This window comes from Uranotaenia lowii, unplaced genomic scaffold, assembly GCF_029784155.1.
Source record: "Uranotaenia lowii strain MFRU-FL unplaced genomic scaffold, ASM2978415v1 HiC_scaffold_1072, whole genome shotgun sequence".
Lineage (NCBI taxonomy): Eukaryota > Metazoa > Arthropoda > Insecta > Diptera > Culicidae > Uranotaenia > Uranotaenia lowii.
The window spans coordinates 1-16,046 of NW_026597047.1; the positions used below are offsets into that span (position 1 = coordinate 1).

The 16,046-nt window shown below is 34.6% G+C and overlaps 1 protein-coding gene and 1 long non-coding RNA gene across 2 annotated transcripts; both read left to right on the plus strand.

The window, feature by feature from the left end:
• Positions 1–2,854: 2,854 nt before the first annotated feature.
• On the plus strand, positions 2,855–4,291 carry LOC129759115 (uncharacterized). The gene is made up of 3 exons (XM_055756532.1): positions 2,855–2,998; positions 3,120–3,366; positions 4,266–4,291. The coding sequence occupies exons 1-3, from the start codon at positions 2,879–2,881 to the stop codon at positions 4,289–4,291; spliced, it is 393 nt and encodes a 130-aa protein (XP_055612507.1). The 5' UTR covers positions 2,855–2,878.
• A 9,373-nt stretch (positions 4,292–13,664) lies between these two features.
• On the plus strand, positions 13,665–14,554 carry LOC129759114 (uncharacterized). The gene is made up of 2 exons (XR_008740128.1): positions 13,665–13,770; positions 14,282–14,554. It is a non-coding gene; the product is annotated as an uncharacterized LOC129759114 (long non-coding RNA).
• Positions 14,555–16,046: the final 1,492 nt, after the last annotated feature.

Sequence of the window (16,046 nt, forward strand, 5' to 3'; positions counted from 1 at the left end):
ATAAAAAATGACACCTGCTTAACTTCAAAATGCTGTTACTTATTTCATACTTTCAACAATGTAACATCTTGAATATGTGCATAATTCAGGCATATGAATGTAGAAACATTATTTTAAGCATTTCAAGCAACTGCTAGAGATTCTGTTCATGACACGATGTTATATTTGTTAACATGGTAGTTATGAGTGCCAAAATGAATTTCTGTCTGTCTGTCTGTCTGTCTGTCTTTCTGTCTGTTCCCTATAGACTCAGAAACTACTGAACCGATTTACGTGAAACTTGGCAGGTGGGGGTATTGGAGGCCGGGGAAGGTTCCTATTATGGTTTGGGACCCCTCCCCCTAACAGGAAGGCGGGGAGGGGCCTTTCAAACAAAAGACAATTTTTTGCATAACTCGAGAAATAATCAAGCAAATGGTATGAAATTTGGCATGGGGTGATATTTGGGAACGGGGAATATTTCAATGAATATTAGGTACCCCTCCCTCCTCTCAGTGGGGTGATAGGAAGGGGGGAGGGGGGCTACCTTACAATTTTTCATATGACTCGAAAATTATTTAAGATATTGGAACCAAATTTGGCATGGGAAGGTATTTTGATACGAAAAATATTTCAATGATTATTTGAGACCCCTGCCTTTTTGCAGTTGAAAGGGGGAGGGGCCTCATTCGTTTTTTTTTACATAACTCAAAAACTAATTAAGCAAATGGAACCAAATTTGGCATGGAAAGTATTTAGATACGAAAAATATTTCTATGATTATTTGAAACCCCTCCCTCTTTCCAGTAGGGAGATATAAAGAGGGGAGGGGCCCTCTTTTTAATTTTTACATAACTCAAATACTAATCAAGCAAATGGAACCAAATTTGGCATGGGCGGATTTTTGGGAACGTGACATGTTCTAATGATTGTTTGAGGCCCCTTCCTTCTTCCAGCGGGGAGAAAGGAAAAAGGGAGGGAAGTTCCATACAATTTTTATTGCATAACTCAAGAACTACAACTACAAATGGAACCAAATTTGGCATTGAACGATATTTGGGTACGAGAAATGCTTCTTTGAAAATTTGGTATCCCTCAATCCTTCAAAAAGGTGGACGAAAAGGGGGAGGAGAGGTCTCCCTTTACAATTTTCCGTATATCTGGAGATCTGATCGAGCAAATTTGAACCATATTTGGCATGTGAAAGTATTTGGATACGAAAAATGTTTTTATTATAAATTGAAGCCGCACCTTTTTTCAGATATAAAGGAGAAAGGGGGGCAACCATACATTTTTTTTGCATAACTTGAGGCAATTGAAATAAAATTTGGTTCTAAAATTTTAAGTTCTCACCCCTAAATTCAATGGGGCGGATGGAAGGGGGTTGGTACTTCCTTTCAAGTTCATGCATAAATCAAGAATTTACATCGCCAATGAAACCAAATTTGGCATGGGATGGTATTTCAATACGAGAAGTTTTTTATGTCAAACAATTCCTTTCTTGCAGTGGGATGATAGAATTGGAAATAAAGGAAGAGAAAAGGAAAGCTTACATTTAACTTTTTTTTTTACAAAATCCGAGAAATGGACAAAACTTAACATGGATAATCATTTTGGTATGATTCTATGATTATCTGACACACCATCCTCCTTTCAGTGAGTAGGTACATAGGAGGAGGGAGGTGAACCCAATACAATTTTTTCAGCATAAGTTCCCAATTTATGCTAACGAAGCCAACAAATGGAAACAAATATGGCATAGAAAGGTACTTGGTTACGAGATTGTTATAGACCCTTACGCTTTACAGTGTAGAGAAAAGAAGAAAGGGGTTCCATATAAATTTTATTGTAAAGCATAAAAAATTATCAACCAATGGAACAATATTTGATACAAGAAGATTTTTGGGAACGAAAAAAATGAATATGATTATTAAAAATCACGATCTCCATTCAGCAGGGGGAAGGGAAGGAAAGGAGGGGGGGCTCTCTTATCAGTTTTTTAGCATAAATCCAGAACAAATCAAGCAAATAAAACCATATTTTATCAATTGGATTGTTAGCGTACGATTTATTTGGAACCCTCATATTTAGGGGCGGAGCTTAAAGAAACAGATTAAAAATATGAGATCTTTAACATAAATCAAGATTCAGAATATTAGTTTAAGTTATTTTTGTGTAGCAATTCGGAACTCCAGCTGCAGCTCTCATTTTATAGCGGTTGCTTATGAATTATGTTATATTTTGATTTGAACTAATGCCAACAAAACAATAAAAATTTGAATAAATTCTGAAAATATCATTCGATTTTGAAAGGTGTAGCAAAGCACACCGGGTCAGCTAGTAAACCAATAAATTTGATTAGTAGAAATAAAAAAAAAGAAAATGCATGCAAAATACGTCCGTTTGAATAGTTTGTTTACAAAAGCTCAATGTTTGTTTTAATACCTTCACAAAAGCTTAGTCATGCTTTTTGTGCATTCCTGCATTTGCAACCCATACCCTGAATAGTCATTGGCTGCCAAAATCTCCCTCTGTCTCTCATATGATAAGGTAGTTGTCATTATCGTCACTTATTTATTGTGCACCCTTCGCGAGCCAAAGCTAATTGCGTTTCTCATTATCAGTGCCACTGCTGGAAAAAATTGTTCTAGTACTGATTGAAATGCAAATTTCTCACAAATCCCGCAAACTCTCGCAGACAAGAAGCGTCCGGATTCTCGCTCCCGACTCCCTGCTATCACGCATCCGATATTTTCTTACAAAGTACTTTTTCGAAGCGGAGCTGCAATTGCCAACTTAGCCACACATGCAGCAGTCGGTATTGTTATTCGGAACTGATCGTATCTCTTAGGGCTGCTGTAGAAATCATCCTAAAACTTTGAGGGCGTTAAATTGCAAAATGAAGTCTGTGCTGATAGTGACTCTGCTTCTAGGATCTTCCTTTATTTGGGCCGATGCTGTTATATTTGAGAAGAACTGTATCAAACCAGATGAGTCCTACACTTTCGACGAAGATCGGGTAAGTACGTCTTGGCCGTTTTGCGATCGACAACGCAATGGCCGGTCGTCGGGGGAGATCCCCATTGCATGACTCATTGTAGATCTTCAATCGTAACCGCCATCTCTGAAACGTTTTCCAGTTTATCGGCAAGTGGTACGAGATTCGACGTTTTTACGATGCTAATCAGGCGGACCAGGAGGATTGTGTGCAGGAAGTCTACACGCGATCGAAGAACATGATCGATCTGGATATCGTTCGTTCGGTGCAAATCGGCCAGAGTGGACTGCCGCAATACTCCAGTGGGATTGCCTCGCCGAAGGTGTTCGGGAACTCTCGGGTGCCGCAGTTCTATTTGCGCTACAATACCACTAGCCCGGCTGATCCTGGTGAGTTATTCTTCTTATTGATCTAAATTTAAAAGCTACAAGAGATGAATGAACTCAGTTATCATGCCAATTCATAGAATAAACCTGATGCTAGTTTCGAAATCCTTTCAACTATCGCTAATGTCTGAGATTACACTAGGAAACAGGATTTTTGGTGCCCATGATTAAACAACTGTTTTGGCCTCATGAATTTGAATCATTTGCAAGATTTTGACTATCAGTTCTTGTTGTGATATGGCGTGTGAAAATTTTGAAATTGATCGACTTTATATAAAATTGACAATTGAGGCCCTCAGAGCCAAAGGGGTGACAAAATGGATGTTTTTGAGTTAATAATGCCAAACGATTCTTCATATTTTAAGCTATGTTTGATGTTTTTTTTTTGAATTTTTAGAATTTTATTCACATACTTACACATTTGGAAGAAAAATACAAATTCTTCAAAAATATATGGAAAATGGTCAACCACAACTATTCAAAAGCGAAATAAGCTTCTATGCACTTGTACCCCTTTGGCTGCAAGGACCTCAATTAAAATCTGATGAACCAACAAACCAACATGAAAATCAAAATGATTTCGAATCTATTTTTCTCTTCCATTCAATCAAGCATTCAGATTTTTTCAAGATATTTTAGGTTCTTAGACATATCGCTTTTAAAAAATAAACCCTACTATTTGCAAAAAAATTATATCTTACATTACAATTCTTCCTGACATCGCTGAAGAAAGCCTTCGAGTATTGTATCTTCGAAGTTGCCGTATTTTACAAAATTGGATAAAATAAACAATAGGAAATTTCCATAACTTTTTTTCCGAAGTCAAAATTCCTCGCGACCTTCGGGAAAGTTGGTCATTGAACTAAAACCTTCAATTTCCAAATCTTTGTAATTTTCTACAGCTTTGCTCAACAAGTACCCAAATTGATTAAACAAGTTTTTAACTATTTTTCGAAAAAAATTCTAAATCAGTTCTTGAGTTCTTCGCACCACAAAATTGTAAATTTTCTTGCTTTGTGTTTTAATATTGAATAATGGATTCTCGAAACTTTTTACTAGTAAGGTATACCGGGGTAAGTGGGACGGTTTTTCGTATAGTTCAACTTTTAAAAATCATCAAAAAATCAGCAGTTGATCAATTTTGATCAAATCGCGTTCAATGTGATGCAGAACAAGTTGTTTACAAATGCTGACGATATGAGTTTGATAGAAGCAAAGCGAAAAAAATAATATGACGTAAATTGTTATGGACTTCTGGTGTCCATACCGCGTCTTATGGGGTTAGTGGGGACGGTACATTTTCCCTCTGATTTTCTAGGAAATTTTCAACAAATTTGTGTTTTCTTGGTTGAATATGTTACGTTCTTGCTCGAACCGTAGTAAGGCATCTTTCAATGAGGACGAACCAGCCCGAGGCTGAAAGTCTCTATAATAAAGAAAAAAAAAATCTTTCAATGATTATTGTGTGTCATTTATGTTGCAACATACGAGATCCGATTTTATTTAAAATATATACTTATTTCAAGTACTTTTCCCAACTTATCATGATCCGAAAGCTTATCAAGTATGTATGAAACCGTCCCCACTTACCCCTGGTAGGGTTTGGAGACAAAATTTTAGATTTTTGCAAATTAACTATTTTTTCTTAATTTTTTACCGTTTCTTTTCCTAACTGTTTGTTTCGAATGTAAGGATTGTTTCAATGTAGAGTTTTCCGTCAAGAGCCAGCTAGTTTACGAGAAATTTGAAAAAGATTGAAAAAGATGCACATCAGTTCCGCATTGTAGTTAAAAATAGAAAATTAACAAAAAGTCACCGTAAACATCCGCTATTGTCAGAATCGTATCTCTTTTACAGTTATTGGATAGTAAATTAAACATTCTGCATTAAAAGTTTGAAAAAATATTTTACAGTATTGTTTTAATAGCCATCAACCCCTCTTATCCCGGTGTACCTTACCCTAATTATTGACGCTTAACTTGACACTGAATATAAATTCGCAAAACCAAGAAACGATAGACTTCAGATATGGCCGTAGGAACAGGGGGGGGAGGGGATGGGGTTTGAAGGTCCCATGAGGATCCAGGAAAAGCAAGCAAAAAAGTCTACTTTACACCCAAAACTTTAAATAAGTTCTTCATTAAATTTTGATAACTGATTAAAGTAATTCGAGACCAACAATCTTGACTCAGAACTGAATGATGTATGATGTAAGCTAACATCCTATGTAGCGTGGCACAGCCCGTTTGCAGCGAACTATTCGCACATAACATCTCGATCTCGATTTCCAACTCATTGACTAAAAATACCTTTGAGTGGACTGTTTCAAGGGAATGAATGTACAAGTAGAGTAACCTGTACTATTCTGTGGGGTAAGGATAATGGGTCTCCACCGGAAGTACAATTTATTGACAATCAATTGAAAATCAAGCCATTGTTATGTGAAATGTTCCATAGGATGTGAAGACGAACCCTCCCTCTCTCTGCAACATGTTAATGAGGGTAACTGCCCAGTGCACTCTACCCTCCACATCGTTTCGATCAGGTGTCCGGATGGCCCTGCCCCACCCCCTCCAAATATGAATATATACATAGATGATAATAATAATGATGATAATAATGATAGATTTAGCAAACCTGTATTTCCTGAAATAAAAATTGAATAATTATTAAATGTGTATGAACAAAATGGTCATGACAAAAGTAAAAAAGAATGAAGGAGAGTACTAAAAGTAGGAAAGAACAAACTAATTGATGAATAAAACGATTGGCATATTCATTCATTCTTCATTCACCCTTAAATTTTTTTGAGTTTCCAATGTTTAATTTCATCACCGGAGGATTCCCCATCCGAGATTTCACTATCTATATTTCTGTACAATTCTTCTGCTTTCTTTTTCACCTTGTCCCTGTCACTAACAATATTGTTCCAACCCTGCTCTGACTCAAATTCTAGCCTATGGAAGTCTGCTTCTAGCATCTTTTTCCAAGTCAGACTTGGCCTTCCTTCCTTCCTTTTATTAGCTTCCATATTGTACGCCAATTGTAGCGGGTGACCTGGCTCTCTTCTTTTGATGTGTCCATAATAGCAAATTCTTCCTACCCTAACTCTTCTGTTTATAGTTTTCCCATCTAACAATTTCCTGGCATTGAACTTTAGATCTTTAGGCCTTACACAATTCATGAAAATTTGTCGGAAGATAAGCTTTTCATAATTGGCCATTGAAATTCTACTTTTTTTGACCAGAACTGACACTTTAGTCCCATATAGAAGTGATGGGGCGATCACAGTTTTATATATGAGCTTTCCCAATTCCCAACTGGGTTTGAATTTTTTACAAAATTCTATCACTAACTTAGATACCTTCGCGCATTTCTACATCTATCTCTGTTGGACATTTTCCTGTTCAATGTGGCAGTAATACAGACTCCTAAATATATCAGTTTTGAGCATACTTTGAACTTTTTACCATTTATTATTAACTCATCTGGTTGTATGGCATTATCTGGGTACCTCACCAATACTTGACTCTTATGACTATTGATGTTAAGACCTACTTTTCCTAGTTCTAGTTCAATAGATTCAGTTATTTTATCTAAATCAGCTTTGTTTAAGGTTATCAGCAACAAATCATCAGCAAAAGCTAAGAGAAGTGGTAATTGTAAAATGTTTAATCAAATGAGTTTTAATTCAGGTACTTTTTCTTGTACTTTCAGCAGAACTTCTTGCATTGTTAAGTTAAACAACAGTGGAGATAAAGGGCAACCCTGTTTGATACCAATTCCTCTCTTAACTTCCTCCGAAAGCTGATTCTCCCACCTGATTCTCGTCATTTCGTTTCTAATGGCTGCTAGAACTCTATCAGTCAGTCGAGATGGTACATTCAAGCTGATTAAAACATTTCCTAAGCATTTCAAATCTACATTATCGAATGCTTTCCTTATATCTAATGCCAAAACATAAATATCCTGTTCTGCATTCCAATATTCCTCCATAACTCGTCTAGCTACAAAAATATGGTCTTCTGTAGATCGGTTATTTGTAAAAGCTGCCTGATTTAATCCTACTTCATCTGTAAAAGACCTTATTTTCTAACCATCTTGCATACACTTTATATACCACATTACATAATGATATCCTCCTGAAATCATCTGGTTCTCTAGCTCCTGTTTTTTTTTTTTGGGATTGGCACTTGGATTGTTTTGCTCCACTCTGTCGGAATTTCATTTAAAATGTACGCATCCTTGATTAATTCTGCTAACAGTTTTATGGTTTCCTCGTTCGCGTATTTTAAAAATTCTGAGTGTACTTTATCTGAGCCAGCCGATTTGCCATTACATAAGTTTCTTATTATATTGCTGATTTCTTCAAAAGTAACACAAATGCCTTATTGTGGAAAGCTGTTTTGAAATCGTCGTTCAAATTTGGTCTTGCATTTCATTCCAAATTTGATTTATGGTTTTCTAAATTCATGTGCATTTTCAATATTTCGAAAATAGTTTTCTAGATGTGAAACAATAAATAAATAGGGACCATCCCAAGGTTTTGTTTCATATTCAGATTTGAAGTTCTTAAACTAAATTTTTATGCAGAATTCAAACATAACAAAGCTTAAAAATGACGATCCAGATTTGAACAATCAGAATCAGATTCCTTATTCAAAATTCATACTTTGATTCTGATCCGCAAGTCGAATTAAATATAAATAATTCAAATAATGGAAAAAGATTTAAAACGAGGAATCATGACTAAGGGCCCTAACACAAATTTCAATTCTTCGCTCACCTTTGAAATTCTGATCTGGAATCTAAATTAGAAAAAGGGTTTTTGTACATACATTACAGAAAAAGTATTGAAATTCGATAGCATATCAAAAATTCAGGTATCAAATCTCAAACATACTCATTGAAGACCGCAGTAAAATTTAAACCAAAACCACCGATATTCGGCATTCTATATCTCAGAAATCACTGGAGCAAACTCTACAAATTTAGTATCTCTGAATTGCCAATACTTTTGTTTTAATAAAATAAAGTTCAATTAAAAAAATCATAACATTTGAGTAATGCTTCTGATTGTAACACATTCGCGCAACTTATAAAACAACATAGCTCGCATTTGGTTCGCATGTGAGGAATTTATCAAAATGACTTTTTCGTTGAGGAATTATTCGGGTTACTTGGTGAAATGTAGGGATTTCAAATCGCAAATATCGAGTAAAATTTAAGTTTATTTTGCAAGTTTTGTTTAATTGAAACAAACTGAAAGTTGTTTTAAGGGATCAACAGGGTTTTAATGATTGAATTGATTCTTAATGTAAATATTTAATGATAAAGAAACACGTAATCTCATATAAAATATTTTACAGAGAATTCTATATATTTTTTGGTGTATTGTGTAACATTATGAATATTGAAGTTTATAGTCTTAAATCTTAACTCTGGGTCGAGTTCACATGAATCAGATTTAAATCATAAAAATGTAATCTTTTGAAAATTTTATTAATCAAATAATCAAATCTCAAGAGCTTGATGAATTTGACTTATTTGATTTGAGTGTGGCTGTTCATTAGGTCGTTTTTTTTTTAATCTCATTTTATGTTTCACTCAAATAAGCTCAATTCAATAGATTTCTTGGCAAATTCAAAAATGTCCATCGATGAAAATAAATTTGCTATTTTATCACTAAAGGATTCGTTATACAAATCTAACTTAAAATTGTAAATATTTTTATCGTTTTTTTTTTATAAAATCAAATACCGTAAACTGGGTGAACTTTGATCAGCGGGGTAATTTTGATCAACATGAAATTTTTGCAGATAATCATCATTAACTAAGTATAAAGTAAAAAAACCTGAAAACTGTTTACAATTTTTGAAAGCCTATGAATTGGGTTACAAGTAAGCAAAATTTGGTTTTTGTTAAGAGATTTTTTATATTACTAAAAATGTAATATTAAAATCTTAAAATATCTCGTTTTTTGAAGTCTCACAAACAAACATATCTCCTGATCAAATTTAAGCATTTAGGAGTAAATGGGTTGTTTAATGTGAAAGTTCAACTTTTTTCTTACTTTAGGTTTAGTTTAAGTGTTATTTTTATGGTCATTTGATGATAATTTTTGGATGTTGAAAAAAAAAATCGGTAATTCACCATGAAAAAGCCCGTAGAGAAAAAATGGCTAAAAACCCTATCAAATGGTTAAGTTTGAAGAAAAAAATAACTTGGGAACAGTGCGAGGACTAATGGAATTGCATGAATGTAAAATTTCATTTATTTTTGAGGGCAAAAAATTTCGAGAAATGTTTATAATTTTTGCCCCTAAATGTATGCAGCAACATTGTCCATCTTTCGAGTATATTTGGTTTTGAAAGAAAACGTTGAAAAATTCAATTGAGTCCAAACTAAAAATTACTGTTATCGATGTTTTAAGCCTTCTCAGCTAAATGGCATCAAAACAACAAATTTGAAGATGTTGAGATACGTTTAAACCATAGTGATCAAAGTTACCCCGAATCTCGAAATTTGGTTTTGTTAGAAACTTTTAATTATGACCACCAATGTCGTTTGAATTTACTGCAATCAATGATCATGTTTAATACTCCTCACCTCAGTAAGTGTATTACGAAAAAGCAACCCCTTTCAATATATTAAAAAAGGAATAAAAAAAGTGATCAAAGTTCCCCGGTACCACTTATTTTTCTCCTCGTAGAAACCTCCAATTTTCCCGGTTTTTTCCACAGATCTCCCAATAATAAAAGGGTTTTGTGAAAGATTGTGTCCATCTGTTGCTTTCAATGTCAAATAATGTATGCGACCATGCAGGGTATGGGGGTCCATCCATTCCGGTATAGTCCTATCCGGGGGTTCACCCGGGGACGGACTCATCGCTTCACTTTGTCACTTCACACCGTACAAGTTCGAATCCAATCTCGCTCGAGGCTGAAGAGGAACTGATGTAATCATTTTGATCGCAGCGCCCTCTGAGAGTCGTTTCGAGCTGCAAATCGTCCATTATAACTCATGATTTCAATTTTTGCAACTCTGCACTAAAGTGTTTGTTATTCATCATGAAGTTTGGTTTTAGTTTTCGACACTGTTTTGATTTGAAAGGAAAAAACTACAAACTGTATCTTCAGATTGAAAAAATCTGATGGTATTTTGCAATATTGTAAATAATATTTACTAACTTTATTCTTGATATCTCCCAGCTGTTGGCGCACACTATTTCAGCTGTGATATTGATCAGAATTTTCCTCTTCTACAACGTCTTTCCTTCATTGAAGACTAAAGACAAAATCCTCTAAAGCTGTTTCGAAATGTCAGCTGACAAAATCTGAATAAAATATTGCATAATAATCAAGGATTTCCACATTAAGTTAAATCGGTTGGTTAAGATCCTATTACCATTTTTTTCACAGTGGCCGAGTCCTGGCAAATCATATTTGATATTTTTGCAAAACAACCATAGAATTCTTTCTTGAAATGTTTCTTGAATTTAACTTTTGCAGTTTTTAAATTTAAAGCTTCAATTCTGAATAGAAAATTCACTGAACTTTAAGGTTTAATAGATTAAATTAAAATTGTCTGTAAAATAGCTTTGAATTTCATTGATAAAATTTCAATTCAAATTCAACAATGTTAACTGATAAATATTTTTATCATTTGAAAGTTGATAATTGATTTGATTATTATTATTATCTAAAATTTGTCATCATTTGAATGGTTCGTTTTTCACATACACAATAAGAATATAAAATACTAAAATTGAATTTGAGTGAGGAACATTGAGTTAAAAATTCAAAAAATTTTTAAATAGGACTGGTAGTTTCAAAATGGAATTGACATTTAAGAATTGAACGATTTTTGAAGTCTTAAACTGTAAATCAAAAATGCTGTTTTTAAAGATGATTTTCGGACTGTTTTCTACTGTATTCTTTATTTTTAATTTCCAGATTATGATTTTTGATTCTTGATTTTAAATTTTAAATGTTGTGTAATTTAACAGCATTTAGCTTGAAAAGTGTTTGGTTGATTTTGATTGGGAAAAGTCCGGTCATGTCCGGTTGCCCGGATTCATGAACTTTATTTGTCAAATCAAACAAAAAATAAATTGTGTTGTGCATTTTTATTTTTTTATGCGTGCAAAACAAATCTTTTTGGGTAATTTTTTTTAAATAATGTAAGAACCGTCTTACCACTTCCGCGGCGTCTCAGAGACTCCCTTTTTTTTGGGCCTCAGGGCGGCCCAAATACAAAATCGCAGGGAATATCAGTTTGCTTGAAAAGAAAAAACTCCCAAAACATATGCGCTTCTCAATCCAATGTATTAGTTTTAGTTACACTGCTTTGACCTCCCACTTAAAAACTAATCTGACCTGGTGGGCTTCTTGACCCTTCACTGGAGACGGCTCACTTCTGCATCCGTTGTGGTCGGCTGGCCTCAGGAATGGGGTAAAGGACCTTTATTGCGGCCTTCCTGTTGGTGGTATGGTCCCAGGGCTGATTCCGAGGTGAACATCCCACGGCTTGCGGTGGCGGCAGCCAGCGCTGGCAACAGTTAGCGATGGCGGCGATGCCGCAAGGGACGATGCTACTGGCACAGGCGTTCGGGGCTTTTAGCCAAAACCAAAGGGGTCCTGTTACAAGGACAAACAAAGATGAGAGCGTGCATTTCAAGGCGAAGGAGTTCGGCGGTCCACTGGCTTACCTGATGTCTTCACTTCTGACTCTCTCTTGACAACTCTGTCTTATATTTTTGGAGCAATGTGGTTGTAATTGGTTGTCCAAATTTTGATGTGCGCGACTTGATGGTTTTTGGAAGAGTGGAAGAGGATCAGCCAGTGTAATTTGACCGGCCCTTTAACTTCATTGTTCGGGTCGTTGCCCCCGCCTTGCTGCTCAACCAAAAGGCTTTATCGATGTCGCTAGTACAGCGTCGCTAACCCAACAGTCAGCTACCCATGGATCCGGTTAGTGGTCATCTGGTGGTCAAGTTCCTAAGCTAGGTCGCTTGTTGTATCTGACAGTAGATGGGCTAGGTCTTGTGGCAGCTGAATTTGGGAGAAAACTTAACACCACAAATGACACTCACTGCGATATAACTATACAAATAGACAAATTTTACATTTAACGCGAACAATCTATGAAAGTTCATTGGAAGTGTCATTTGGCGCTTACAATAATCTTGAAGATTTTTTTTTGGAAGCCTTAAATACGATTTAAAGCTTTGTGCACAGTATTGTTTGAAAACAACACTAATGTAAATCGAAATATTTCTGACACACGTGGATATTTTTGAATCTAGACATTAAAAGAAATTTAACTATTATATTGAGGTTTTTCTTTTTAATCAATAAAAAGACGATTAGCTTGTTTTCTTAAATACGCTACAAAGACTTCTGAGCCCAGCTCTTTTTTATTCGTTTATCGAAGTCAGCTGGGGAACTCATAGGGTTACCACATTAACTACTGTATTTTTTATTCGATTTTCCAATATATGTGTGAGATATCAATATAGTATGCAAACAAATTTCAAAATTCATTTTTTTTTCTGAAAAAAAGTTTTGGACATTTTTTAGATTTGCGATCGGAATTTAGTAATATGTTTTTTAAGAAAAATTTTTTTCCTCCAAGTTTTTTTTCTGGATTTTTGTTGAGTTATTCTTGGGTTTATACCAAATATTGACCGGATATTGTCCGGATTTATGTCAACAATTTTTAAATCAAATGCCCTGATTTTTCCAGGTTTTTACATAGAATCGCTCGGATTTATTTGGCCCATCTACGTGCTGAAAAAAATTCTGACAAACACATCAGGCTGTTATGGATTTTTGTCGAATTTCAATCTTATAATAAAAATCTTTTTTAAGAACCTGACGAAAGCTTCGAAACAATCCCTCTGAATTAGTGTCAGAAGTTTACAAAATCAAATAAAAACGATTGCCGTAAAACGGAATTGAAGCGGTACAGCTTTTGGGATGTCTGTTTAAACTCCTTACTACTCAGCTCTGTCAGCTGTCTATAATGTTTAAATTGAAACTTTTGGCTCCTATAACGAAGAAAGAAAAGGATTTTTCTTTCTTTTGTTGTCGGGTTAATAACAAGAGTTTTTTATAAAGACCGAGTGATTTTGGCAAGTAAATTTTTTTCCAAATATTATGCTTTGTAAAATAAAATTTTCTTTTGGTCTTATTCGATTGAACATTTTGTCTAGTGTCCTACTTTGTGATGTTGAGAAACGCTTTTTTGTTTTTCCATTATTTTTTCCTGTTTTTGAGTGTCAACGATTTTTAATTTTTAAATTTTCTCCCTTTAGATATGCAAAAATTGATGTGGTCGACACCGATTATCGAAACTACGCTATCCTCTACTCGTGCAATGCAGTCAATGAATCAATGGTGTCTGGTAGTTCGAAAAAAATCTTAAATATGTATACGGAATAATTATAGAAAGAATTTACTAACCGTTAGTTATCGGTGATCGCGATGTCTTTTTAGTAGAACATTGCAGAATCATGAAATTTTATAGACGAATAGAAAGTTAGAAGAAGAAAAATGTTGGTGAAAATGAGCTACATAGTAGAATTTTACTTGAAGAAGCATTTTTTCAAAATCAATAAACATTCGTTCGCACTGCAAGTTTCCTGTCGTGGGTCAAACACGCTTGACCTACCATGGTAGAATCAACTCTATCTGAATCTGCCACTTCATCATAGTAGTTGGCACGAGCTGAACAAAAATTTGGTATGTGATAAAATGCTTCTAATAAAATTCTATTCGCCTCATTTTCAGAAATCTTTCATTTAAATTTTATAATCTTAAATGTTCTTACTACAAAGGATATCGCTTTCACCGACAAGACCGATAATCTAATCACAATACCGAAAATTTAACAAATCGTTTTCACTTTTCCTCAGAAACGGCCATGGTTCTTTCGCGCAACCCCTTGGTCACCAATCGGTAGCAGAAGCAATCAACAAATACATCAGCAGATATTTCACCCATCCGGAGCACAAGTGGCGAGTCACCGAACAATCTAGCGCTTTCTGCAAACCTACCTTGATGATGCAATCTAAGGCTGTTCCCGTATTTGAATCTGGACTGTTCTGTTTTACATTATCGTAGGTGTAATTTGCACCAAAGATGTTCTCCTAATGGGCATCAGTTCGTACTTAAGAATTGTAAATTTATTCCGTTTGTATTACTGTCTGTAGCTGTGAAAGAAATCCTTGTTGAATAAAATGTGTAACGATGATTATGGTTTTAAAACTTCAAAAAAAGTTCTTCTTCAATAATCCAATGGAGAAAATTTAACAGAACGCTGATGCCATGAAAAAAATTATTATTGACACTTCGTGGAGGGATGACAACCGGTTTAATTAACAATAGAAATTTTATGTCACTCATTTTCTAGATGTCATCGAAAAAGATTTAAATCACAACCTCTATGATTTTCCAAAGTCAAAAGAATCCACCCAATAAAGATGCACTTTTTTCAGTCGACGATTATCGAAAACATGTTTTTGCTGGCTCTCGAAAGACTTTTCGCATATAATTCGATCACAACTTCTAATAGTTTTTTAGCAAACAGACGAACGACAGAACAGACAGAATGGGCACAGGATTGGCACGTCGTAGTTTTTCTGCCGAAAGTTTTGTCTTTATATCTATGTATCTATATACATATAGTTATAAACGTACTTACGTATTTGGCTCGAAAAATTCGCTCGCATCTGCTCTCTCCCCGTTTGGCAGCAAATAATTTTAATTCTTTGGAAAGTTTTGGGAAAGTTTGCATCTTCACATTTTCCTTGAGGGGTTACCAAAACTAAATGAAGAAGTATGGGAAAATATTTAAGATAAAATGTAAACAAACTTTATGAACATTTAACCACAGCTTAATTCGTAAGACGTAACAAGTTCCATTATAGTCCTTCATAGAAGCAAAACGTTCGTAACCAGTTTATTAGCTTAAGTATGAGATTTTAATTTTTGGTTGTGAAGAATTTTAAAGATGTCCTCGAAAAGGTTGAGTGAGGTTTCGCTTAATAATCCACAGAAGCTTAGTTTTATGATTACAAACAACTTAACTTAAAAGATGAGTCAATTTTTTTACAATTTTTCCAAAAATGGCATAACTACAGGGGCGAGGAATTTGACCTTCGGTTCATTCTCGTTTCTAGTTTTAACACGGGTCAATCAATTTTTCCTTAATTTTGAAACATCTGAACACTGGTCCATAGCTATACTATTATGTAGTTTTTGTTAAAATTGGCCCCCAAATGATCGGGATATGAAAACTTAAACGAAAAGTAAATATTTTACAAATTTTTCGATTTGATATTGTACTATCCTATCCCCGCCTTTAAACGGGGTCTACGTTTCATCTCTCCTTCCAAACTTAGGAATTTTTTTTCTCTAAGAATCAATCCACTGGTAATTCCTAACCAGGGTTGTCAGATGGTTTTTAAAAAAATCTGTATTGGCCTCAAAAAAAAAAAAATCTGTATTTTAACCTAATCCACCAAAATCTTCTATTATTGTTTTCTATGTTAGCTTATTGCTTAATATGCAATTGTTTATCAGTTTTCATCGTTTTAACGGATTCATAATTTGAAAATTGACAATTTATTTCATAAATTGAACTTAATCTAGAGTGATAAAATGTTAGTTGTCAGTTTT